The 26,425-nt window shown below is 40.0% G+C and overlaps 1 protein-coding gene across 2 annotated transcripts in view; it reads right to left on the bottom strand.

Annotated features, from left to right (window-relative positions):
- LOC126334550 (enoyl-CoA hydratase, mitochondrial-like) overlaps positions 1-25,833 on the bottom strand; it is a 75,700-nt gene extending 49,867 nt beyond the window's left edge. For both annotated transcript variants that reach the window (XM_049996922.1, XM_049996923.1), the window contains exons 1-2: positions 25,649-25,833; positions 5,392-5,592 (exon numbers count right to left, since the gene is read on the bottom strand). In XM_049996922.1, coding sequence (XP_049852879.1) covers positions 5,392-5,592; positions 25,649-25,814 — 367 coding nt within the window. In that variant the 5' untranslated portion in view covers positions 25,815-25,833. The remainder of the gene's footprint in view (positions 1-5,391; positions 5,593-25,648) is intronic.
- Between the last annotated feature and the right edge of the window lie 592 nt (positions 25,834-26,425).

Raw genomic sequence — 26,425 nt, 5'->3', positions numbered from 1 at the left:
TGGAAACTAGCCCCCCCCCCCCCCCTCCATTTTATGGCGCATGACATTATGTCTCCAATTGCTTGCTCACAAACTCCAACTTTTGCATCATATTAAGCCTGAGGATTACCACAGTTTATATGTTTTTGCTGCTGAAATACTGCACTCTACAGAAAAAACAACGAATATCTCAAGACAGTGCTGTTCAGTAACAAATCTACCTTCCACATCTGTGGCAAAGTTAATCAACATAATTGTCAAAGATAGGGAAGTGAGGCTCCAAGAGAAGCGACTGAGCATGAAAGGGACACACCAAAAGTTAATGAGTGGTTGGGATTACATAAACACGGTGTGACTGGTCCGTTTGTTTTACGAAGTCTACAGTGACAGGGCACACCTATCTCGATCATGTTGGCAAACTATCCAGTTTGACAGGTGTCTCCCAATATTATTTTTCAGAAGGATGGTGCACTACACCATAATCACGAGGAAGTTACTACATTTCTCCATAAGATCTTCCCTGACTGTTGGATTGGTGCCCACACTGAAATGTACCAACATGCATAAAAATGTTTGAGCTCCTCTGTATCTCACAAAATATTCATGTGAAGGTTTTTGCAGTGTGCCAGTTCAATTAAATCTTCTCAGCCTGTGTCACCAACAAGGAGTCTTTGACTTTTTGGGATAGCATATTGATTACTATGATCATCTCTCATAACCCATGTATTTATATACATACTGTCGGCAGTGGGTATTTAAATACTGTGTCTATCACTCTTGAACAGTTTATTTGTTTCATCACTTCTGTGTCAATGTTGGGGCACTTCATACCTCTAGTCCACCACTGACCCAAGAGATATGAAATGTGGCATTCTATCTTATTGATGAATTCTTCTTGAGATATCACAGAAGTAAACTCATTATTGATGAATTCTTCTTGAGATATCACAGAAGTAAACTCATCACTGTGTAGTAAAGTTTTGGCAAGTATTGTACTTAACATCTGCTGGCTTTGATCAGTTTACTCAGATGATATCTTGAGAACAATTCATCAATAAAATTCACTGAGAAAGCCTACTTTCAAATTTATCTCTCATATTGCTTACATTGCAGACTGCCAAGCTTCACTATCTTGATTAACAAGATTTTATGGTACTTTTTTTTAGTTGTTTCCTTCATTACACTTTCTCAGAAACCATCTGCTGAACAGATAACTGATGGCCTTCTGACTTCCTGCCTGAGAAATACACTGTGTGTACACTGATCAAGCAGAAAATTATAACCACCAACCTACCATTGATATAAACCCACCCAGACAATAGCAGCATCACTTGGTGAGGAATGACTACTTGTCAGACATATGCATGGTGGATGTAGTATCAGTGAGCATACTGTCCGTGTGTAGAATGGGGAAGGTGCATGATCTGAGTTTGACCGAGGGAAGAGTGTGATGGCCCGGAGGCTCAGCACAAGAATTTCAGAAACTATATAACTTGCTGGATGTTTGAGGAGTGCTGTGGTGAAGTGTCTTCAACACATGGCAACACTGAAGGGAAACGATGTCCAGAAGCCGTGAGGTTGGGTGGCCACCTCTCATTACAGATGTTGGATGTCATAGGCTGGGCAGACTGGTAAGACAGGACAGGTAGTGAACTGTGGTGGAACTAACATCAGAATTTAATGGTGGGCAGAGTACAAGTGTGCCTGAGCACACAATGCACTGACCACTCCTAATGATGGGCCTCTGCAGCTGACAACCTGTGCAAGTGACTATGTTAACACCACGACATCAGGAACTATGACCGAAAAGGGCATGTGATCACCAGCACTGGATGTTGGCACAGTGACAGAGCTTTGCATAATATGATGAATCCTGATACCTTTTTCATCACTCAAAGACAAGCTGGCAGCAGCTCCAGTATGCTCTCAAGAAAACTCATGTCAGCATCCCATGTCCAGCAGAGCTCGAGCAAGGTGCCATGACAGCCAAATCTGGTTGCAGACCACATATCTCCCTTCATGGCATTCTTCAACAAGATAATATGCCATGTCACAAGGTCAAGAGTGTGATGCTGTGGTCTGAGGATTGATGTGCTGCCCTCCCCCCCCCTCCCCCCCTCCCCCTCCCCAAAATCGCAAGATTTCAACCTTATTGAACACATCTGCAATGTGATTGAATGTGGTGTCATAGTTCATTGGCCCCCTCACCAGAATTTATCTGAATTAGGTGACTTGTGTGTGCAGATGTGGTGTAAAGTCATTCCAGTGACCTATCAAGGTTTCATTGCTTCCTTGCCATGGTGTGCCATCATTACCTGTGTCAAAGGTGGACATACCAGCCATTAGGTAGGTGGTCATAATGTTTGAGCATATCAGTGTATATTCAGTGCAGTGCTCCAAAACAGACATTGTGCTTGACCAATGACTGATTTCCTACCTTTACAATAAATGCAATTGATTCCAGGTCTATGAATTCTTAGATTATCATTTACATTGCCAAAAACCTTTTTTTTCCCCAAGTGATTGGAATGTGGACTTGATTCCATTCTTGGTGACAGCTCTACTGATTTTTGTGAATTCCATACCAACAAAAGCAGGACAGCGATATTCTTTTCTCTTTCTTTTTATGTATCACTGCCTCATAAAGGGAGAAAAAGAGGGTAGTGAGAGTGGGGGGGGGGGTCAATGAATTCTTAATATGTTCATTACTGTAGTAATTTAAAGTTTATTTATTTAATCGTATAGTGATTTTATACAATACACAGTTGATATAAGGCAAATGATTTTATACAATATACATATGATATTAGACAAGATTAAAAATTAAAGTCCTTGTTTCTCAACCAGTTAATTAAGCTGGGTGTTAGAGTGAACAAGTCATCGGGAATTCGAGGGTATGAATGAAGTGGACAGCTTTCTCAGAAAGTTGCTGCAAGGAACAACATACTACATAAGCTCAGTGGTACCGCATGGGGAACCCCTGCTGACTGTCTGTGTTTAACTGGCATCAGTCTTGTGTACTCTGCTGCCAAGTACTGTGCACCTGTCTGGTTGGAAAGTGTACATGTGAAGAAGGTAGACAAAACCTGACAACACAATGCGCTGCATTACTGGTTCCATCAAATCAACCCCATGCCACTGGTTACCTGTATTGAGTCACATCCCTCCACCTCACTTACGGCGGAAACAAGCTCTACTGAGGGAGGCCAAGAAAATCTCTGCATCACCCTCTCTACCACTGCACCAGGAATTTTGTCATCCGCCACAGCAATTATTGTGATCAAGAATACCAGCAAGTGTTACTGCATGACAACTCATCGCAGATGGTTTTGATCTAAATGAAAGCTGGAAGCATGAATAGTCATTTACTGTAAACGTCTTTTACGGTGATAAGCTCCATGATTAGGTGCCACTGTTACACACAGTCCTACCACTGCATACCAAGATTGCTTGTCCTGAGACTGATGTCCTGAAATCTGATAAACATGAAATTAAATCTAGAAGTTTTTAAATATGGATTTTGTCACATTCCTTCCAAATACTGGGAATCTTGCAACATACAGATACAGTAGCAAGTCTCAGTACATTGGTACAGTGCTCTGAACAATATGCAATATAAGATTTGGCAGGAAGACAAATCTGGACTGTCTGGTATTAGTTTATGAGAAAAGCATATTCGCCTACGAAAAGATGTCAGCTATCTATTTCATGTCTGATTCCTGACACACCATGACTGAGGAGCCAATTGAAACACATGTATCGTCAAATCATATTAATCAGTATAAGAGATTTGGCCTCAGTGTGGCTTGGCAGCCTGGGTTGGAACCAATAAGACTAGACGTCAGGAACAACATAAAGCAGCAAGTAATGGGTCAGCAGAGGGCAGTGGGTATGAGCAGTCATCCACATAAACACAGAAGTAGATAGATACCGTTAAGCCAACAGATATTGTTAATAAACCAAGAACTTGTTGCAGCATTGAAAAATGTCCTATGAAATGCCACATAGAAGACTTATTTCTACACCTACAGCACGTCTGTCAAACTAAATTAGGTTTGTTTATTCCAAAAATTTCTATTGATCTTATTCTATTGCATCAAATAAGACTATATAAAAGAAATACTGAATAGATCATCCCCTAGAACAAGATGTATATCCCAACATTAACATGCTGAAAAATTTGATTCTCATAAGGCTTCAATTATGTCTTCCAAAAGATACTGAGCATTTAGTCATCAATAATAAATAATTTTCTCAGTTATATATGCATTGCATTAATATTGCAGAGCAATGTCCTTCAAAGGTTAAAATTTTCATTAATTAAAGACATTTCAGGAAGAAAGACTGACATGAGTAATAATTTGAGTTTAACTGCTGGAACTTCTCTCTAAAGTTACTAGAAAGGAATTGGGCTCAAGGAGAATATCTTGTACTTCACATTTTATTCCTAGAATGGAAAAAAATTAATTATATGAACTCATATACATACTGCAAATATCCAATAAAAAGTGTCACAATATAGTTTCAGGGCAGCTCATATACAACAGAAATTAAATTATGTTTACAATACCACATCTTATTTCTTTTTACCTATTGTTGTGATGGAGTATCATATTTTGGTTAGAGCTATATTTTCAGTAAAACGTCTTAATTTATTAGAAGTGTAGCATGAAAATGATGGATTTTGTGAGGTTCAACAACTCTTGTTTCAGGTACCATACTCATTTAGAATTTTTTATATGATTTCCATCAACTTTGGCTATACTTTTTTTTTAAATTTGTAACTGAATTTTGATCTTTGTGCTATTATTGACATGTGATGATGCTCTTCATTACCTCTTGCCTCAGTGGCTACTCTGCATTTTTGATTGCAGCCAAAAGCAACAACCTGATGTCATTTGAAAACATTTAATTCCTCAATTTCTCCTCATCAACATTACAGTTTTTCTTTATATGTGAAATTCTATAGATTTATTACTATTTCTCCCCACCCCTCTTACCTGCAGGTGATGTGTGCACTGTGGACATATAAGTCACACTTGTACAACTTGTCTAGAAAATGCCAAGAGCAAGAATTAAAGTGTGTTTCAGTATTAACCAAAGATTCTTACAGAAGTCTTGCATGTCATGGAAAGCTACCTTTGTTTTCCTTCCAGATTTTATTGACCATATTTCTATTTCTATAACACTGTGAAGTAAATGTAACTGAATAAGAGTAATCTCTCATGTTGGGGTAGTGCTTATTAAAACACTAGCTTAAATTGGAATAAGAAACTACATGTGTTGCTCTGTCATTCCTTACTGCTCTGTAATTAATATTGACACTGATACAAAACCACAATTCTTGTTATAAGGAATGTAAATTATGCAAAATTTCAACCACAATTGAGATCGCCCATCCCAGTGACTCACCTGCAGCAAATGCTTTTTCATTCCCTGTGATAATAATAGCTCCAATTTTGTCATCTTTTTCAAATTTGGCAATAGCTGTATCCATTTCCAGTATTAAATCAGTACATAAGGCATTCAGAGCCTTTGGCCTGTTTAGTTGGACCAGACCAACATTCTTCTTTTCACCTAAAGTGTTAATTAATAAGTACTGATATGATGTATCTGAAACAAAAATCTGCATCACTAAGAACAGAAATACTCTTCATTTAATTTATTTGTATGTTAATATCATATAACAATTTCTTATCATACAATATATCTGTATAATAGATCTCGTAGCAAAGTGACCAGTGGAATGAAGAGTTTATTACTGGTTGCGGAACAAGGATAAACAGGTTACTGAGGCTTAACAGTACAAAGTGACAGAATTAATAGCAATATTATATTATATTATAAGACAAGATACTGGCATGATTCCATATCAATAAAAGATATCAATCAAATTTTAAAGGCAAAATTACATTTAAATTTAAGAGAAAAATTACTTCATGCCCCTGAAAATGACACGGAGCACTTCATGACTGTCCTTGTCTCGATAGACTTGTCACATGAGAACACAAAGCAGTAGACTCAAGAAAACGGGCAGGTTGATAGTAAGGGCAATGTATACCACAACAACAGTGGTAACAGGAACCACAAATGAAGCCAAAACAGTAACGGTGTCTGTAATAGGAGCGGAAATGACTGAAATACACCCCAGCAAGGTTATGTAAGTAACCATGCACAAGGAGGTACCAACTCGTTATTGGAATGACAACCACATGAATAATCATGGTAACAACATAATGCCACAATCATGGCCAACAACAAACAAGCAGATTGGCTAGTCAATACTGTACCATGAAACAGTGGGCAAAATCATTAGATACAGAATAACAACCCAAACTAAAGTAATCAAAATAACAGTTATAATATGCTGAACTGGCAGGTACTAAACCAACCTGTGAGGCGAATTAAAGTGATTGAAAGAAATCAACCTTCAAATAGCCTCCCAACAAACTAATTTCGATCACATTGAGCCCTCAAATAGTGGTTGGGAATAGTGTAGGGGGCAATACGCAAAAACAAATCAATCTGATTCTTTATAATAATGGTTTTGATATATGTAATGAATTGTTCTTTGAGGAAGATTCTAGCTCAGAGGGAAAAAATACAGTGTTAGAGGCTGCATTTGAAGCTGGAATAGGTAAAGTACCTACAGTAGTAATAATTGACACCAGCACATCAATGAATGTTACTTTTTTTTTTTAAACAAATATGTGAGAAGGTACACCTTGCTTTACCAATCCAGAATTGTAGAATTATTGGTGCGATAGACACCAGGTTGAAGAATATAAGTAGGCAGACGCAGTTGGAAATATTAACAAAAAATGGAGCATTGTACTGGGCATTCCTGGGGGTTGAGAATTTGACATCCAACTGCATTATTGGTGTAGAATTTCTGCAAGAGAAGGATGCAAAAATCAACTTCTCAGCAGGCAATTGTTTTATTACAGTTGATGGAAAAAATATAATTCTGGATTTGCTCAAAACAAATGGTTGCCAAGGCAAATTCTGCTAGTGAGTGAAAATCAAATTTATAGGAATTATACCTCCACCGACAGGTGATAGTTCAGTTGCTCTAGCTTATATAACCAAGTGTGCTAATGTTGACAACAACAAACAAGATCTCAAAGCAATATTATCATGCAAGATTTTAGAATCAGATTACTTAAGTGAGCAGCAGAAAATGAGCTATGCAATCTCTTGTATAGATATCTAAAAGTCTTTGCAGAAAAACCAGGTATAATAAAAGGATATGTATATCACATGCAAGTTAAGCCTCATGAAATGTGTTACCACACAACCTATTTGATTTCGTGGACCAAGAGAGAGAGGCCTTAATCAAAGAAATCAAGAAAATGTTAGAATAGAGAATAGTAGAAACATCCTTATCTCCATACAGTAGTCCTCTATTACCTGTAGCCAAACCAGGAGGTTAGCTTAGTGTTGGATGCATGAGTGATCAAAAAGATAGTACGTGTCAGAACAAGTCTATAAAACCTAGAACAACCAATACGGAAATTTTATGGTGTGCAATATCGATCTTCGACAGAGTTACAAAATTCCTAGTGGTAGATCTAGCTCTCTGAGGAATCAAGAAAATATATTGCAGTCATTTTCAACGGCAGAATTTATCAGTTTCATGTACTATTGTTTGGGTTAAATGTGAGTGCTGTCATGTTTATCACCACTCTAGACATGGCATTAGGTCCTGAGTTACTGGATAAAGTAACAGTATACAGGGATGACCTGCTGATAGCCACTGCAGTGTGGAACAAGCATATTGAGTTACTTGACAGAGTACTTCACAAGTTCCAGACTGCAGGTGTGATTGCAAATTTGCAGTAATCCAAATTTGGAATGGACAAAATAAAATTCCTATTTCATGTCATAACACCTGAAGGTGTTAGACCAGACCTGAGTAAGATTGAGGCAATGAAGAACATGCCACCTCCTTGTACTTAGAATTAGCTTCTTTCTTTAGTTACAGTTGCTTAATAGTGAAGCACTATTAAGCTTACTTCGCAACAGCACACCTTGGTGTTGGACACGAGAGTGCCAGAGTGCATTTGATAAAATCAAACATGCTCTAGTACATGCACAAATTCTGCATCATCTGGATATGAGCAAAGATTTCTGTCTGACAACAGATGCATCATTTTCTGGAATAGGTGCTAGCCCATTCCAGATGGATACTAATGGCAACAATGCTGACAGTAGAGTCATAGGATTTGCGAGTAAGACTCTATCAGGATGTGAGAGATCTTACTCTGTCACTGAAATCAAGGCACTGGCTATAAAAAATTTAATTCTATGCATATGATAAACACATCAAGGTGTTTTGTGATCACCGAGCCTTGAGTTGCCTCATCAGCTGTAAGTTGTTGCATCAGCGTTTGGCGCACTGGTCATTGGCACTTCAAGAATACGACCTAGGGATTTTTCACATTCGTGGAAAGGAAAATTTGGGAGCAAACACGCTTCTATCTTGCCTATCACAACGATTGCATGAGTATTCAGAACTTGTTGAACAAACCACTGAATTTAAAGTACTATTTGTCAAAGAACCTATGTACAAGAGCATGTGTCGTAACATGAAGGGCCTACAGAAGAATGACACAAGATGAAACACAGTTACTGAAGCAATAGCTCAGGGACCAGTAAATCCACATTTTACTTTACACAATGGCATTTTATTCCGATGTCATCATACAGAAAAAGATGAATGGTGTGTATGTATTCCATTGGAATCCCAAGAGTCCTTGGTACGGTATACACACTATTCCTGGGGCCACTGTGGCATAAACAAACATAATCAGAAACTCAGACATTATTGTTATTTTCGCAAGATGAAACAGTACATATTGAGGAAGTGCTTAGCTTATCAGAAAGCCAAAACCATGAATGTACTATATCGCATACAATTACATGCAATATTGCCAACTAAGCCACTCAAGACTGTTGCGATTGACGTCACAGGACCCCTGCCAAGGTCACTTGGGGGTACAAAGCATGTCATAGCACTTACGGACATATTCACAAAACATGTGAAATTGTATGCTATGAAAACCACCTCTTCTGCTCCCTTAATCAAACGCGTTGCCAATGATTACATCCCTAGGATAAAAAAGCCTTCAGCAATACTTTCTAACAATGGCAGTAATTTTACCAGCCATAAGTGGAAATCCTTGAAAGAACAAAACATTAAGCAGATTTTAGTACCATGCTACCACCTGGAAGTGAATCCCACTAAAAGAGTATTTGGGGAATTGAATAGATTTATCAGAGTTTATGTACCTCATAGACAGACCAAATGGCTAGAATACATAGAACCCTCCGAGGAAATTATTAACAGTTTGCCATACTCATCCACCACTTTCGTGCCTGCAGAACTTATGCTAAAGACACATGTAAATAATGAATGGATTAAACCCCTTCCACGAATGCCTAGAACATAAATTGCAGGGGAGGAAAAATTAGCAAGTGCTGAAGCTTTGTTAGATCACCAAGCACAACTTAGAAAACATAAATATGGTAAAGAAAACATTGGATAGGAAACAGAGGTACAGAATTGGGGGAAGAGTGTTCGTAAAAGCAATTTTTAAACTCTCCTTGTTGAAAAAGAAGAATAAGAAGTGGCAGCTGAAGGACACTGGTCCATACAAAATTTTGGACATTCCTCATGAAGGAAGCTATTTACTAGCAAACATCCTATCAAATAAAATTAGGATTCTACACCAACATGAACTTATCAAGAAATATATTTCATTAATGTAACATTTGTATTTTATACTTCTGCAAATATTTCATTTGTATTTTCATGTACATAGTAGAGTTAGTTGAGAGAGGAAAAGTCTCAAAGCAAATATATGGGTATCGTAAAGAGGAGCTGAAATGCATTTAAAATATATGAAAACTGACTACCATAACTCCATTTAACTTAAAAAGCCAAAACCTGTCTTATAAAGACGTATCACACAATAAATTATAAATATTAGTATAGTTTTCAAACCAGTTTTTGTAGATATTGTGTTAGTTTTAAGTTTATTCATTTATGTTTTGTCTCCAAAATATGTGATTAGTTGTAGATAACTGTCCGCTATTCATGTCAAAAGTACACGTCCCACAAGCTCAAGATAAAAGTTTTGAATAATAGTAAACATACTCATGTACATGAATACTACCAGGGCATATTTTCTATAGGCTTATTTCCTGAGTCAATGAACAGGTCATCTGTGTTGCAGTTAAACTGTGTGCTTATTTTGGCATTTACTGATGTCCTCGGACATTAGTTTTGCATTTTAGAGTTATTTTTATGGGTGCCGTGGTACAGGATGGGGAATGGCCCTTGAACTGGGTTTTCCTTGGAATATAGAAGAAAACTGGGTGCCGTATATGAACGAAACACGTATATGTAAAGCACAGCCGCACAACGCTTAAAATAATGGCTAAATACAGTTCGCATCGTGAACTTTCAAGGATATTGTAAAAACTGTTATAATTGATGTTCATGTGCAGCCATGTTCTAAGTAGTGTAAAGTGATGTATCCAACGAATCTTCACACAGCGAACAAACAAGCTAATTTGAACGTTAGATGAAACGCATAGCTTCACTATCGTAATTTGACTCAAAAGACCGCCTGTAGTTGCAAATGAGTCACAAAATGAATGCCAAAGTCAGTGTTATTAAAGACTTTCAGAGAAAACCGTAGTTCGTGAACTTCGCATGCAAATAAACAAAATTGTGCGATGGAACTAGTCTGTGAGAACAGTGAAAATACTAATGTTGCAAAGTGCGTAATAACGTTGATGCTTATCGTCCGTGAAGTGTTCAATTGTGTGTGCGGGTATCCTGTGGACAAACTCTGAGGTAAAGCATAAGTAGTTGGTCTAGGGAGTTCGCTCTGCTGTGAACCGAGTGCTCACAGCGTTCACTAGAGCTGTAGCAAAACCGTATGTATTCGGTACTGAGTAACGAATACTTTGGCTGACTCAAAGTACCGAATCGTTACTCATAAATACATTTCGTTACTCGTTACCGTACTCCGCGTTCGGCTCGTATCGCTCGGTTCTGTGCGGCTGTTTGCGGAAGATTTAAAGACGCACGCCCGTCGACGCAGTAGTTACTATTTTGAGAATATAGTTACTATTGTACAAGCCTTGTTGTCGTGCAAATTTAGTTTCATTAATATTGCTTTTGGAACTGGAATATTCTGTGTCAATATTTATTGTGAGGTGAGTAACTTGTATAGACCTTCTTGACGAATTTGACTTGCGTTGCTCTATGATTTAGATGGTTACTGTTATAAAAGACGGCCAGTGTGGCCGAGCGGTTATAGGCGCTTAGGTCTGGAACCGCGCGACCGCTACGGTCGCAGGACCGAATCCTGCCTCGGGCATGGATGTATGTGATGTCCTTAGGTTAGTTAGGTTTAAGTAGTTCTAAGTTATAGGTGACTGATGACCTCAGATGTTAAGTCCCGTAGTGCTCAGAGCCATTTGAACCAACCGTTATAAAATATTTTCGGTCTTACTTCTTGGTGTTTGCAGATTAATCCTCGATGATGTGAAGGTCCGCCGCCTTTAACGCAAAAACGCGTTTATTTTAAAATTATTTACTTGCAAATGTTTTAGTTTAATAGTTACTTTTTTTTGGTCTCGTAATTGGAGCCCTACTTTGAAATAAAGCTCAATTTTTTTGTTTATTTAGTTCATTGAATCGTTGATGTTATTTTCATTTCGCTGATCAGTAATTTAAAATACATACGTTGTATCTTGCATTTGTAAAAAGTTGTTTTTCGCTTCCACATTAAATAATTTAAAACTTACTACTAATTTAATTTCTTTATTAAACCCACTTCAAACGTATTCAAGTATAAAAAATACATCATAGTACGAAGATAATGTATTCGGTACTGAGAAGCGTTTACTTTGGCGGACACGAAGTACCGAATCGTTACTCGTAATTTCGTCACTCGTTACCGTACCGTGCTTTGCGCTCCGTTCTACTGGCCGTATTCGGAAGATATGCGAGCGCATCGACGCAGTAGGTGCTATTTCGACAATATGGTTTCTGTTGTACAAGTTTTGTTGAGTAAATTTGGCTTCATTTGAAATATTGTTTCTGGAATATTATCCGTTCATATTTATTGTGAGGTGAGTAATTTATATACGCGTTACTGACGAATTTTAAATGATTTAGATGTTTATTATTTGTTACTCCAATTCACTTTAGAGCCGGATGTGGCTGTAGTGAGTGTAGCCGCGGGTTAAGTCGTGGGTGGGGGCGTGTTGACACACCACCGAATCGGAGCTGCCAACCTAGAAGCTAGGAAGTGCGCCTATACCATATGACTGCAGTGGTATAATGGATTCATGAATGCGCATTATACAGATTGTCATTTTCAAATGCGATACTTTTTCACTAATGTCGATATTATTTTTATTGTTAATGTCACAAAACAAAGCACAAGGGTCCCGAGATTCGCAAATGTAGTCATACAAGTAAGATCGGTCACACGCGGCAATGAGAAACAGGCGACAGTCGTCACGAAATATTCCGACTGTTTCTGAAATTCCATGAGCGAACGTCGGGCCAAGCCTTCAAGATAGAATGGGGGAACAGTATTTAGCGTTCTTACTCGTTTCCTGACTCTTGTGTCAATCAGGACGATTGTTTAACAGTTCTGTATTGTTCTTTCCAGTGCAATTTACAATGGACAAGAAAAGAAGAAAACTGTTAAACTTTTCCACCGAAGTTACCGATGATAAGGTAAACTGTGAATTTTGCCATACCTTGTATTCCGTGAAAGGTGGCTCTACAGCAAATTTTTAAAAAAATTATAAAAACATCGATCATCATACGAGACCATAATTACAATTTCACCAAATCCACTAGAGCTCACCACATCCCAAGAAGGTCGAGAATTTTCTTCAGAAATGCCAGTACAGTCTACATCAACACCTGAAGTCGCTTCATTAAAACTTCAACCTCGACACAACAAACAACCATTGCCACCTTTATCAACAAACCCTTAAATGTTGCAAGAGAAAAAAAAAATACTGTGTTAGTTTTCAATATGCTAATTAAAGATATGCAACCTTTTTCTGTGACTGAAGATGCTAGTTTCAAAGCTTTAATTGAATACTGGGAGACTAGCTATAAATTACCATCAAGGTACATACTAAGCACATTACTGGATACTCAGTAATACTGAGGACTCAATTTGGAAAGAATTTGATGCTAAGGGAACGTCAAGCGCTACGACATCAGGTGTTTCCACCAAAATTTCAATGAAGCAATAGAGGGAAGAAAAGATATTAAGTAGCAACGAGTGTACTTTAAAATGGTGGCAAGTGCGAACACTTCTCTACTCTGAGCTGTCATGCTTAGCACAAAAATTATCTGTCATGGCTACTTCAGTATCGTCCGAAAGAGCATTCTTGAAGTCAGGCTAAGCATTGTCTGATAGGCGGAGTTCCCTGAGGCGTGAAGCCGAAAATTTATTTTTGTATTTGAACCAAAGATCTCTGTGAGATATTTCTCTGTACATTTTCTGTCTGTTGTATAGGCTACATATGTTGATTATTGCACAGTTGTTTTTTGCTAGTGCATTTGCAACAAATTGTCTAGCTGTCACATTAAATAATTCAAGATTTACTGGTTTTTGTTTTTATTCAGTTGTTAAACCCGCTTGAAACTGATTGAAGTACAAAAAATACACCAAAGTACCAAAATGTGACGTAACGAAGGGTGATCGCCCAGTATTCGTAGCATTTCAAAACGTAGAGGCTTGTCACCGCTAAGCTATGATCGCTCTTTTAGTGTAGGTAGTGATAACGTAGTATGCCAATAAATAAACTGCAATGTTGATTACAAACAATAATGATTCAATCGGAAAGAACGACTATGTGGACAACAGTACAGATAGCAAAACTTTGCTGCGGCAAACAGTAGAAGTAAATGGTCAGAACTATTACGAAAATTAATGGAGTTTCTTCTGAAAGTAGCAACAGCCCACAGTTTAGTATCACTACTAACACAATATACAATCATACATACATTCACAGGACAATATATATACTAACACATCCTCTTTAGCCAAACGGCGTAATTGTGTGCTTGTGTACTGATGCTTAATCGATTGTATTGCATGTACCCCATACCCGAGATATCAGTCCTGCGAAAGAGCAAGACACAGTCATCTGTATGCAGCAACCAGCTGTAAATCCTGACATCTCTTCCCCTGTTCCTGTCCGCAACTGAGGTCATGGCATCAACTTCTGTCTACCAGCAAAAACAGTCGTTCCGGCAATCCGTCGCAGGATCTATCATTGCATTGTATTCGACGTAGTAAAATTGTGAAAAACTCTTAATCGAACTTGATTCTGTAAATATTTGCGATTTTGATTTGTGAGAAAGAACGTTTATGACAAACTGACATAATGGAGCCTTTAAATGAAAAAAACTATATGATAACATTTGCTTACACAAAAGAATTGTTTAAAAACTGAACATTTTGTGTAATAATCATGTGTTGACTTACATCTACATCTACATCTACATGACTACTCTGCAATTCACATTTAAGTGCTTGGCAGAGCGTTCATCGAACCACAATCATACTATCTCTCTACTATTCCACTCCCGAACAGCGAGCTGGAAAAACGAACACCTAAACCTTTCTGTTCGAGCTCTGATTTCTCTTATTTTATTTTGATGATCATTCCTACCTATGTAGGTTGGGCTCAACAAAATATTTTCGCATCCGGAAGAGAAAGTTGGTGACTGAAATTTCGTAAAAAGGTCTCGCCGCGACGAAAAACGTCTATGCTGTAATGACTTCCATCCCAACTCGTGTATCATATCTGCCACACTCTCTCCCCTATAACGCGATAATACGAAACGAGCTGTCCTTTTTTGCACCCTTTCGATGTCCTCCGTCAATCCCACCTGGTAAGGATCCCACACCGCGCAGCAGTATTCTAACAGAGGACGAACGAGTGTAGTGTAAGCTGTCTCTTTAGTGGACTTGTTGCATCTGCTAAGTGTCCTGCCAATGAAACGCAACCTTTGGCTCGCCTTCCCGACAATATTGTCTATGTGGTCCTTCCAACTGAAGTTGTTCGTAATTTTAACACCCCGGTACTTAGTTGAATTGACAGCCTTGAGAATTGTACTATTTATCGAGTAATCGAATTCCAACGGATTTCTTTTGGAACTCATGTGGATCATCTCACACTTTTCGTTATTTAGCGTCAACTGCCACCTGACACACCATACAGCAATCTTTTCTAAATCGCTTTGCAGCTGATACTGGTCTTCGGATGACCTTACTAGACGGTAAATTACAGCATCATCTGCGAACAACCTAAGAGAACTGCTCAGATTGTCACCCAGGTCATTTATATAGATCAGGAACAGTAGAGGTCCCAGGACGCTTCCCTGGGGAACACCTGATATCACTTCAGTTTTACTCGATGATTTGCCGTCTATTACTACGAACTGCGACCTTCCTGACAGGAAATCACGAATCCAGTCGCACAACTGAGACGATACCCCATAGCTCCGCAGCTTGATTAGAAGTCGCTTGTGAGGAACGGTGTCAAAACTTACGTGATCATGATCTTATAACGTGTAAAATATTATTGTACTTCAAAATATTCTAATAATTTTCAAGGAAGAAACAGACTGAGGACTGTATGTCAATCCCTTGGTATTTTGCCACCGTTTTCGTTGGGACCGGGCCTGAATAGGTCGACGAGTAATTAAAGTGGCTGTACAAGTTAGAACACAGGCCTCTGTGTAAAGTGTAAATGCAAATGTGCTCAAATAATTTTTCTGAAATGAAAGAACATATATCCACGCAAAGTCTAAAACCGTCAATTTATGCTCATGAACTATGGCAACAACAAATGCAGTGATATTAGTTAAATATTGATCTCCAACAGTCAAAACAGTGGAATGTCAACATGTGAAATACGATAGAACCTGCAATCATTTTAATATTACGAAGTCCACTGATCAGTTTAATACCAATTTCCACAAGGAAACATATTTAAATTCACGGTCAATAACAAATTTGACCAAAAGATTTGCCCTCCAAGCCAAAAGTGTGGTCTGTTGCTACTTTCAGAAGAAACTCCATTAATTTTCGTAATAGTTCTGGAGTAAGCTGGCCGGCCGCGGTGGTCTCGCGGTTCTAGGCGCGCAGTCCGGAACCGCGAACTGCTACGGTCGCAGGTTCGAATCCTGCCTCGGTCATGGATGTGTGTGATGTCGTTAGGTTAGTTAGGTTTAAGTAGTTCTAAGTTCTAGGGGACTGATGACCAAAGATGTTAAGTCCCATAGTACTCAGAGCCATTTGAACCATTTTTTGAATTAAGCTAGTCGTTTAATGAGAGGGGCCCCAGTTTCTTTCAACGTTGCCGTAATTGCTTTTCCTTTTAAAGTAAAAACAGTTCACAACCCGAAATTGCCATACACACTAACTGAAAGTAAGGTAATTAAATCCCAATTAATGGGCGGTGACGTTAAAAGTAGTAAGAAGTTTTAGTCTTCTCTTCAGTCAGTAAACGGATCGAAGTCATCTGTCCGTAATGGCATCGAAACGGAGGATGACTCGGAGAAGGCCGAAATACTAAACGTCTTTTTTCTAAAACAGTTTCAATGAGGAAAATCACACTACAGTTCTTCCTTTAAATCGTCGTCCGAACGTCAGTCAGATGATAAATGTCGAAATAATTGGCCATGGGACAGAAAAGCACCTGAAATAGCTCAACAGAGGAAAGGCCACTGGACATGATAGGATACCAATACGATTCCACATGAAGTATGCGGAAGAATTTTCTCCTCTTCTAGCAGCCCTGTACATTAGATTGCTGGAGGAACGAACCGTTGCTAATGACTCGAGAAAAGGGCAGGCCAATCTTGTGAAAAGGTTTCCAACGCGATTACGGTCGCACGCCAGGAATTACAGTAGCAGTCCCTGAGCTCGACATGGTAGATGGAATTAGATGCACGGGACATTGCATTTTGGAAATCGTTAGGGGTTTCTATATTCCCAGATTCACAGTGTCAAATATGTGCCGAGAAATCCAAATTTCACGTTTTACCTCTCGCCACGGACAACCCAGTGGCCGACATCCTTCACTTAATTGCCGTGAGTAGTAGCATTTACGTAGAGTTATCAGTGATATCAGTCAAGCAACACTGCGTGAAGTAACCGCAGAAATCAATGTGGAAAGAACGACAAAAGTATCTGTTAGGACAGCGCAGCGAAATTTGGCGTTAATGGACCATTGCAGCAGACGACTGACGCGACTAACTTTGCTAACAGCGTGACACCGCCTGCAGCGCCTCATGGGGCACCGTGATCACATCTTTTGGATCCTAGACGATTGGTAAATCGTGGCCTGGTCGGATGAGTCACGACTGTAGTTGGTAAGAGCTGGTGGTAGAGTTAGAATGTGCTGCAGACCCCATAAAGGCATGGGACCCAAGTCATCCACAAGGCACAGTACTTTGCTGGTGGTAGCCCCGTAATGGTGCAGGTTGTGTTTACATGGAATGCACTTGGTCCTCTGGTCCAACTGAACCAATCATTCACAAGAAGCTGTTATGTTCAGACGCTTGGAGATCGTGGACTTCTTGTTCCGAAACAACGATGGAATTTTGACAGATGACAATGTGCCATTACACAAGGCCACAACTGTTCGCAGCTGGTTCAAAGAATATTCTGTACAATTCGAGTGAACATTTATGGGACATAACCGAGAGGATAGTTGGTTTCTGCAGAGGGCTTCCAATGTCCATACAAGCTGAATTGCGTCATTACACTGGGCAAAAGGAGGTCCAACACAATATTAAGAGGTATCTCATGACTTAATGGCTTATGTCACACTGTCACCTCAGTTTACAGATAACAATGCCCTGAAAATTTCTAAATCACATGTAAATGATTTACCCCTGCTGATATAAGACCTTTGATACAGTTCTGCATTGCCACCTAATCAGCACTTAATTTCAAAACTTTTATATGTCAGAACACACCCCTTCAAACATGCAACCCCCATCCCCACTTCCCAGCCATAGCCATAACAATATTGGCATACCGTACACACACACACACACACACACACACACACACACACACACACACAGACACACACAGGCAAACATTGCACTTACGCTGCCCCTGCCCATCCCATCAAGTTGGTCACCCACTGTCACTTTCACTGCTCACTCATTCACTCACTCACTCACTGGTCTTACCGGACTCGAGAGTCCATTACTGCAGCAACGTATTTTCGCCATCTGCCCCTGCCTTAGGCTATTTCCTTCCATTCACCTTCAATACCTAGGCTCCTCAAATCAACCTTCACATTGTCCTCCCATCTACACCTCGGTCTCCCCACGAGACGTTTTCCTTCTAGGTGTCCTACCAGTACTCTGCGCACTGCCGTGCCCTCATCCATTCGAGCTACGTGACCCGCCCATTGCAGCCTACGTGATTTAATAATACTGATTATGTCAGGGCTTGAATAGAGTTCGCGAACCTCTTCATTATGCAATTTTCGCCACTCTCCGCCAACGTCATCCCTTTTTGCTCCGAAAATTTTCCTCAAAATTTTGTTTTCAAATACTCGAAACGGCTCTTCATTTTGCACAGTGACACACCCATACAGCATAACTGGTAGAATAATAGTTTTGTATATTCTAATCTTTAAAATCCTAGACAATATCCGTGATGAATGTAATCTATTCAGTGAGAAGTAGCACGCATTTCCCGCCCGTAATCTCTTCTTCAGTTCGGATTCAATCTCATTTCTCGAAGTGATGTCCACACCTAGATACTTATTTTACTTCAAAGGGACCCATGCCCATTATTGTTGCTGATTCTTGATGAATAGATTTGATAGTAAGAGAAGAAGAAACAGGGATGGTTCATCACCCCATCGCCTGCTCCCCACCGGCTGTCCGCGACTGCTTATTTTTTGTATTCGCAGCTACCCTTCTTATCTGAAGGCCGTATCCCCTATCCGCAACCTAGGGACGCGCTGTGTCGTGGTGGTAGGGACCCACGAGACAGATTTTTACTGGTGCAGCAGCAAATTATAGTTACATTGCGATTTAATACACGTGGAAGTCTCCAGTGCCGACTTGTTCCCCAAATGGTCAAGAGACTAGAGTGTGCTAGTAAACGTAGTCCTTTAAAGTGACCGATAAAAACAAAATCATTCAAAAGAAGAAGGGAAAAGCAAATAACTTCACAAGTTGAGAGCGTATGTGTAGTTATTTCAGTGATTATAAAATCGATACAAATTTAGAAGGAACTTGGCAGTTTGAACCCATTTATGACATTGCACTTCCTCTGGCTTGGATGCATACTTTTATTTGATTGGGAGAGTGTCAAAGAAACCCTCCTGGAGGCAAGCTGACCCACAGCTGTTCTAACTGGGCCTTGATATCCTGTGTACTGGCACTGGGATGGAGTTGAGCTGGTGCCACATATGTCCTATTGGGACAGATCTGGGAACTCTGCTGACCACAAGAGTAGCTCAAAATCACGCAGACAGTTCACAGGGACACAGCACTGTCTAGTTTGATTGTCAATTACACTGTCTATTAAAAAAGGCACCACAGTACTGGCCCCACGATACTGTAGCATCACAGGTAACATATGAGGATGCAGGGTGTCCTTTATGTATCTTTGTGCCATTAAATTTCCCTGAATCACTACTAATCATGACTTGAAGTCGTACACAATGGCTCCCCACACTATCCCCCTCCAAAGTACTGGAAGAATTGGACCTCACCTCAGGTCGCTGCCAAACTAGATGGCGATGATCATCTGGAGTAATGCAGAACTGCGATTCATCACTGAACACAATGCAACATCATTCTTTGACAGTCCATGCTTCCCAGTCACACCACGACTCAAAATACAGATGTTTGTGTTGTGGTGTTAAATGCCGGCCTGTGCATGTGACGATAATTCACGAATCCCACTGGTGCTAGTCTCTGCCCAACGTTGCAGTATGTCACAGCATGTTGCAGGTAGGCCATACCTGGTCCTTGGACAGCAGGCATAGATGTGAAGGTGTTATGATCTGTTTGTTACACAATATGGCGATCTTCCCTTGTTGTTGTCAGACATTGTTGACTGGAACCTTGACTGTGAGTTGGCTGCCCTACAGTTGACATGAAGCCCAACTGGACCTTCTGTCGCATCATATTACATGATTCGACCAGTCTGCCAAATGGAGGCCCTCAATGAGGCACCTTTCAGATTGATGACACAGTCTCACACGACTACATGGCAACTCCACGTCCTTCACTCCCTCACAACGATCACTCATGTGACACTGTTTACCAAGCTCGGTAACAACGCTAAACATGAACAATCTAACACAATGTGTTGTCCATTCTACGAGAGTTGCCCAGAAAGCACAATTTTTTTCTCCAACAATTCTTTCTTGAACATAATGAGAATTGCACACAGGAAAGAATGGTGTTTTATCTACACACCCAACTTTTCCACACAATCTCCATCCCATACTATGGCCTTCCTCCAGCGCGAAACGAGGGTGTGTATGCCTTGTCAATACCAATCCTTGTCCTGGTGGTGGAGGCAGTGCTTCACTGTGTGAATCACCACTTCATTGTCCTCAAAATGTCTTCCATGAATGGCATCCTTTAATGGCCCGAACAAGTGGAAGTCCGAAGGTGCTAGGTCAGGGATGTAGGGTGGATGGAACCCTGTTTTGCGATGTGATCAACAGTACTCAGACTTGTGTGGGGCCGAGTATTATTGTGTTGCAGCGAAACATCTCCTGGGTTGCATCTTGAGTTTTGTTATTGTGTTGACATTTGCTTCTGAATTAATGGTACCGCCTCTTGGCATCGCATCCAAGGATCACACCTTCACAGTCCCAGAACATAGTGGACAATACTGGCGGAAGGATTTGCTTTGAATTTTTTCTTCTGTGGGGAGTGGGAATGGTGCCATTCCACCGACTGTCGTTTTGTTTTGGGTTTAAATGCGATGTACTGCAAGCTTTGGTGCTCTGCACTCTCCTGTTCATCGTCTACATAAATGTTTGACGTGGGACATTCGCTGGCGCTTCAAACACTGTAATGTTTGTTGATGACATATATACTGAAAAAAAAAAACACAACTATAACAGACACGACTTGGAGAATAGCAGAACAAGTTTACAAACAGTTCACAGTCAACACCTATATCCTTAATCTCGCAAAAACTCTTATAACGCAATTCCGAGCAAACGAAATCAGATACAAGAACTAAAGGTCCATGAGCACACACTGGATGAGTCTCCACATGTGAAGTTCCTGGGTATCTGTCTGGTTAGTAAACTGAGGTGGCACCAGCACATGGATAATTGGAACAAAAAATTCACCTCTGCCTACTTGGAATTCCGAAATCTCTCTCACTGTGTTGACCTACAGACAGGATTGCTAGTATACTTTCACACATTACTGTGCCACAGCATAATCTTCTGCGAAACGCAGCTAAGAAATGGTTTACTCTACAGAAGCGTGATATACATTTATTGTGTAAAGTAGACAACTAAATATCTTGCAGAAAACCCTTCAGGTATCTAGGGGTTCTTACACTTTCGTTAACTACCTAATAGTATTTGTGGTCAATAACAAGAGTGAATTTAGAATGTACTCTGTAATTCGTAGGCAGAGTACTAGAATTAAAAACAATTATCATATAGATTGCGCATCCCTCTCTAGTATTGGGAGTAGGGTTTTACAGGCCCAGATCTAGTGGGTGGAGGGGGAGGGGGGAAGAGGCAAACTGTGGTATCTGCCCCGGGCGCCAATTCCAGGGGGAGCCAAAATCATTCTTTAAGAAAAAACCTTTTCTCAAAAATCATATAGGCATTCAGCGCACGTTGGTCTGACGATTTTTGAATGTATCCCAGCTTGTATTTGCACATTTTTGAGCACATTCTAAGCTGATTTATGGACGAATCATAAGTTGATTTTTGAATGCATGTACAGTGTACGTGATGTCTCTGCCAGGAGAATCCTAGTTGCATGTTGTTGTTGTTGTTATGGTCTTCAGTCCTGTGACTGGTTTTATGCAGCTCTCCATGCTTCTCTATCCTGTGCAAGCTGCTTCATCAACCAGTACGTACTGCAGCCTACATCCTTCTGAATCTGCTTAGTGTATTCATCTCTTGGTCTCCCTCTACGATTTTTACCCTCCACGCTGCGCTCCAACACTAGATTGGTGATCCCTTGATTCCTCAGAACAAGTCCTACCAACTGATCCCTTCTTCTAGTCAACTTGTGACACAAACTCCTCTTCTCCCTAATTCTATTCAATGCCTCCTCATTAGTTATGTAATCTTCAGCATTCTTCTGTAGCACCACATTTCGAAAGCTTCTATTCTCTTCTTGTCCAGAATATTTATCGTCCAAGTTTCACTTTCATACATGGCATTGAAATAAAAAACTTCCCTGCAGACAGAAGGAAACAAGGCCTATACGAGGCGAGCCGAATAAACCCGAACGGATGAATACCAATCATTGTTTGTTTATGTGATTGATTGGATGCGCGAATTATCAACGTTGTTATAATTATTTGCGAAATCCATAGATTCAGGCTACCAGAGTGGAAATAAACGACTGGCAGGAATAACAGGCAACAAAGATTTATTATCTTGTCGGTGTAGCTAAGAAAATGAAATTTTGACAGAAATTTTTTTTTCAGAATGCTACACTACTAACGACCTCTTATATAGTCCCCGGTTAGCAGCCGCTTAAGTTATATTCTCAGAATAGCAGGGAAAACGCGTTGTATGAACACGTAATAACGCCTAAGTGATAAATAAATGCAGGATAACTAAACCGGTGATTCTGGAAATGGCTAGTGAAGTTAACTGAAGAATACGTTTCGTCGATGGCAGGAATAGTTACAGAATTAGTGATGACAATATTTTTCGTTAGGACAAGGAAGGAGAAAAAAACGGCGGCATCACACAAATATGGGCCCAAATTTATATAAAAATTTCGTACTACTACTTTTCGTTCTCATGCTTGAGAAAGTGGAGCATATGACTGAAGTGTGTAACTATTTCCTAACATAAAACCTTTTGTTTGTAGTAGGACTAGTAGGCATTTCATACTGGTACTTCGTTAATTATATTCTGTCGTGTTATTTATGTAAATAAGGTAGACAAAATGGCCATTTGTGCCAAAACAGTCTCGCTCATTTGGCGCGTGTTCCAATTACTGCTATTTCAGAAAGGCCTATGTCGTTTTAGGTAGCAGACAATGACAAAATAATCAAATCTAGAAACCCCATCTGCACTATTCGTGTTAACAGCTTTTTTTAGTATTATACGACATTTTGATTTTTCATGTAGCAAAACGTTCGACGAACTTTGATGAGGTACTGTATTAGGTTCTTTCACAGAAAAGAAATGACGCCGTGTAAAGCTGTATCAGGATAGAAAGACAAAAATTCTGGGACCTAAGGATTGAAGAAACGTGTACTGTCTTGCTTGTCTCTTGTCTTCACTGGTTTTATGCATCCTATATTTAATTTTATATCACACAAAAGAGAAAGTTATTATCTAACAGGCAATAAAGATTGCAAACTTTCTGAAGAGCTCTTATTTTCCCAATTCCAAATAATCCCACCCAGTATTACTTGTGAGTTTTTTTTAAAAGGGAGGTAGGATGTCAAATCGGCCGATTGGAAGTAGGAGAGAGACCACAGGACATTTTAATTTCCAATGTCCTGAATGTAGGTTTGATGGCTTCCATTACAAAATATAAAGGTTTAAATTCCACAGTGTGGAATACAGTGATGATGTGCGATAGAAAAACGTTGTGTGGGGAGGCGAGGCACTGCATTTTGGCACACGTAAGACCATCAAACTCTTCAGAAAAATGTGCGCTTCAAAATGAACAAATTTTGGAAAAATCGATTTTTTAAAAATGTTCATGTTCCATCTCAAACGCTCGAGGAACGGGGGGGGGGGGGGGGGGGGAGGGGGCACTATCGCGTTTTTGCTACGGTTAGGAAATATTGTAGATTCGGGGCTGGAGTTTTATGCTCTGGTGCAAAGTTCGGGTATACATAAGGCAGGGATCTGAAAATTCCCTAATAGATGTAGGTAAAAGATTACTTCATTAGCCACTCCAAAAACTTATTAGAATATTTGGACTCAAGGATTTAAATTTCGCATAAATCCAATATTCGTACGAGGTGGATCTTCACCTTACCTGTATGAAGATGCTTAACAGTGGTAGAGCAGGGTAGTAATGGAGAACGAGTAGTGGTCTTTATCAAAGTAGCTGTTTACTCCTAATTTGCGTATACAAGGTAGTCAGAAACAGTCTGAAAGCCTTTAAGATTGTTTCAGGATAGATCGTGCTGAGGAATAATTCGATATGTTGCGCCGTTTCCGTGTTATTTAGCATTGAAGTTAGCCAATCAGGTTGTTGCGCGCGCAGTTTGAAACACCTGCCCGCCCAAAGCGGCAGTGATACACAGACATCTCACGTTTGTGGGTCCTTCAATTACCACTTGTTCAAATGCTCATCACCAGTGAAAATGTGCCTTTTTAGGAAGTGATACAGAAAAGCTACGTTCGTTCGCTTTGGGGAAACCAAACGAACATTTTTAGTTAGCTACGCTGTTTCTGGCAGGGTGCTCGAATTTTCGCTCGCTACGACCCGACTGGCTATGTCAAATAACCCGTCAGCGGCACAACGTATCAAATTGTTTTCTTAACAATTGTTTCTCGGCACAATCTCCCCTGCTGCACCCTTACAAGCTTTTCAGACTGTTTCTGACCACCATATACAAAGTAATCCAGAAGTAACCTGCATAATGATCAGTGTGAGGGGATTAGAACTGGTAACAATTTATTATTAAAGACATTGTACAGACGAAGTCAGCAGTGGCTGCCTCTGCCTTGTCTAGTGTGACTCGTTCCTCCTGCCTGAAGGCTCTGCGTGTGCGGACGGGAGAACGAGTGAATGAATCTTTCATGCTGACAAGTCAAATTTTACAAAAACTGAAAGCTGTCGAGGAAACATTTTATTAATGTTTTACACCATGCACTACCCTTAGCTATGCAAACTTCTTTCCCACGAACATTTAGAGTTGAAGGATTACAGTCATGTTTTGAACAAAAATCATTGAAACGGACTCATCATGTGATATGGAGAAGTAATAGCAACAGTACAGGTACGCCTGTCGGGGAAAGATGGTAACAGAAAGCTCACTGAACTTCGAAGTTATCTAGACGGAGGATAAGAGCGGTTTTAAAATATGCTTTGTCATTGCTGCCTCACGCATTGCTCCGTCATACACAAAACAACGATACATACACTCCAACTGAGAATTCTGAGAACTTACTGGCCGCCACAATTTAAGAAGAGAATATAACAACACTGTTCACAGTCCCTGCAAAAATATTTCCTTAACATTTTCTGCTGCGAACACTGAAAGATGTAATGAAGATAGTAAGGGATTACTCTCATCATATGTGGTTCGTATTACACAGCTGACGGGCGTCGCTTGCTGCCAACACATTGTAATCGTTTGTAAAACTGCTTACGTGCTGCTGTGCAACAGGATGATAAAGCAGTGATGCTTTTGCACGCGCGGCTGGTACTCACTGCTCATACATTTCTGCGCCGTCAACAACACTCCTTTGCTTCTACTGCATCCTGTGCGAAAGAAAAGCCGAGATATTTGAAGTGCGAGGACCATTTCAGTTTTGGTCCGCTTGCCACCACTGCTAAGTGAAATCTGTGGCCGGCTTTCTTCAAGTCGCAAATACATGCGGCGTTATCGCAAGCATCTTCCCCGACGCGCCTCCAAGCAAAGTCCAGATTCCCGCGCTTCTTTCGATCGGATGTCGCCGTCGATACACACTGGACTCGCGAGGGGGGGACGGCTGTTTAAATCGTCGGTGTAGTCAGTAGTGGGACATACCTGCTTCCCTCGGCATAATCGTCTTCTGTTCTTCTCGATAGCTTCACTGGCTCCAAAATTGGCCGAAAGGTGTTAGTTCTATAGCATATTGTGCTCGACACCAGAGATAGATTTAAAACATTTTAATTATATTCTTGGTGTAAATTAGTCACTGGTATGGCCAGTTTCGGGTCTCACATATGGTTCGAATTAAAGGAAAGGTGATTGTTATCTACTACACACACTAGTTCATAGACTGGTAAATTGTCCTAGCGCAGTAATCACACAACACAGTCCAGTGATTCGAAATGAATCTCATGTGCCAAAAATTTAACGTAGCCTACTAGTTTACATTTAACGGATTCGAAACAAATAATATAGTGCACAAAAATAATCAGTAAGTCAGTGAACACTGACCTGCTGACCTGTCTTTGCTCATAGGAGTTAATAATCACTGTGTTCCTCCAATAAGTTCTCAC

The sequence above is a fragment of the Schistocerca gregaria genome, chromosome 2 (assembly GCF_023897955.1).
Source record: "Schistocerca gregaria isolate iqSchGreg1 chromosome 2, iqSchGreg1.2, whole genome shotgun sequence".
NCBI classification, from domain to species: Eukaryota; Metazoa; Arthropoda; class Insecta; order Orthoptera; family Acrididae; genus Schistocerca; species Schistocerca gregaria.
Note: the sequence above shows the minus strand (reverse complement) of the source record. Positions and strands in the feature narration are given on the sequence as shown.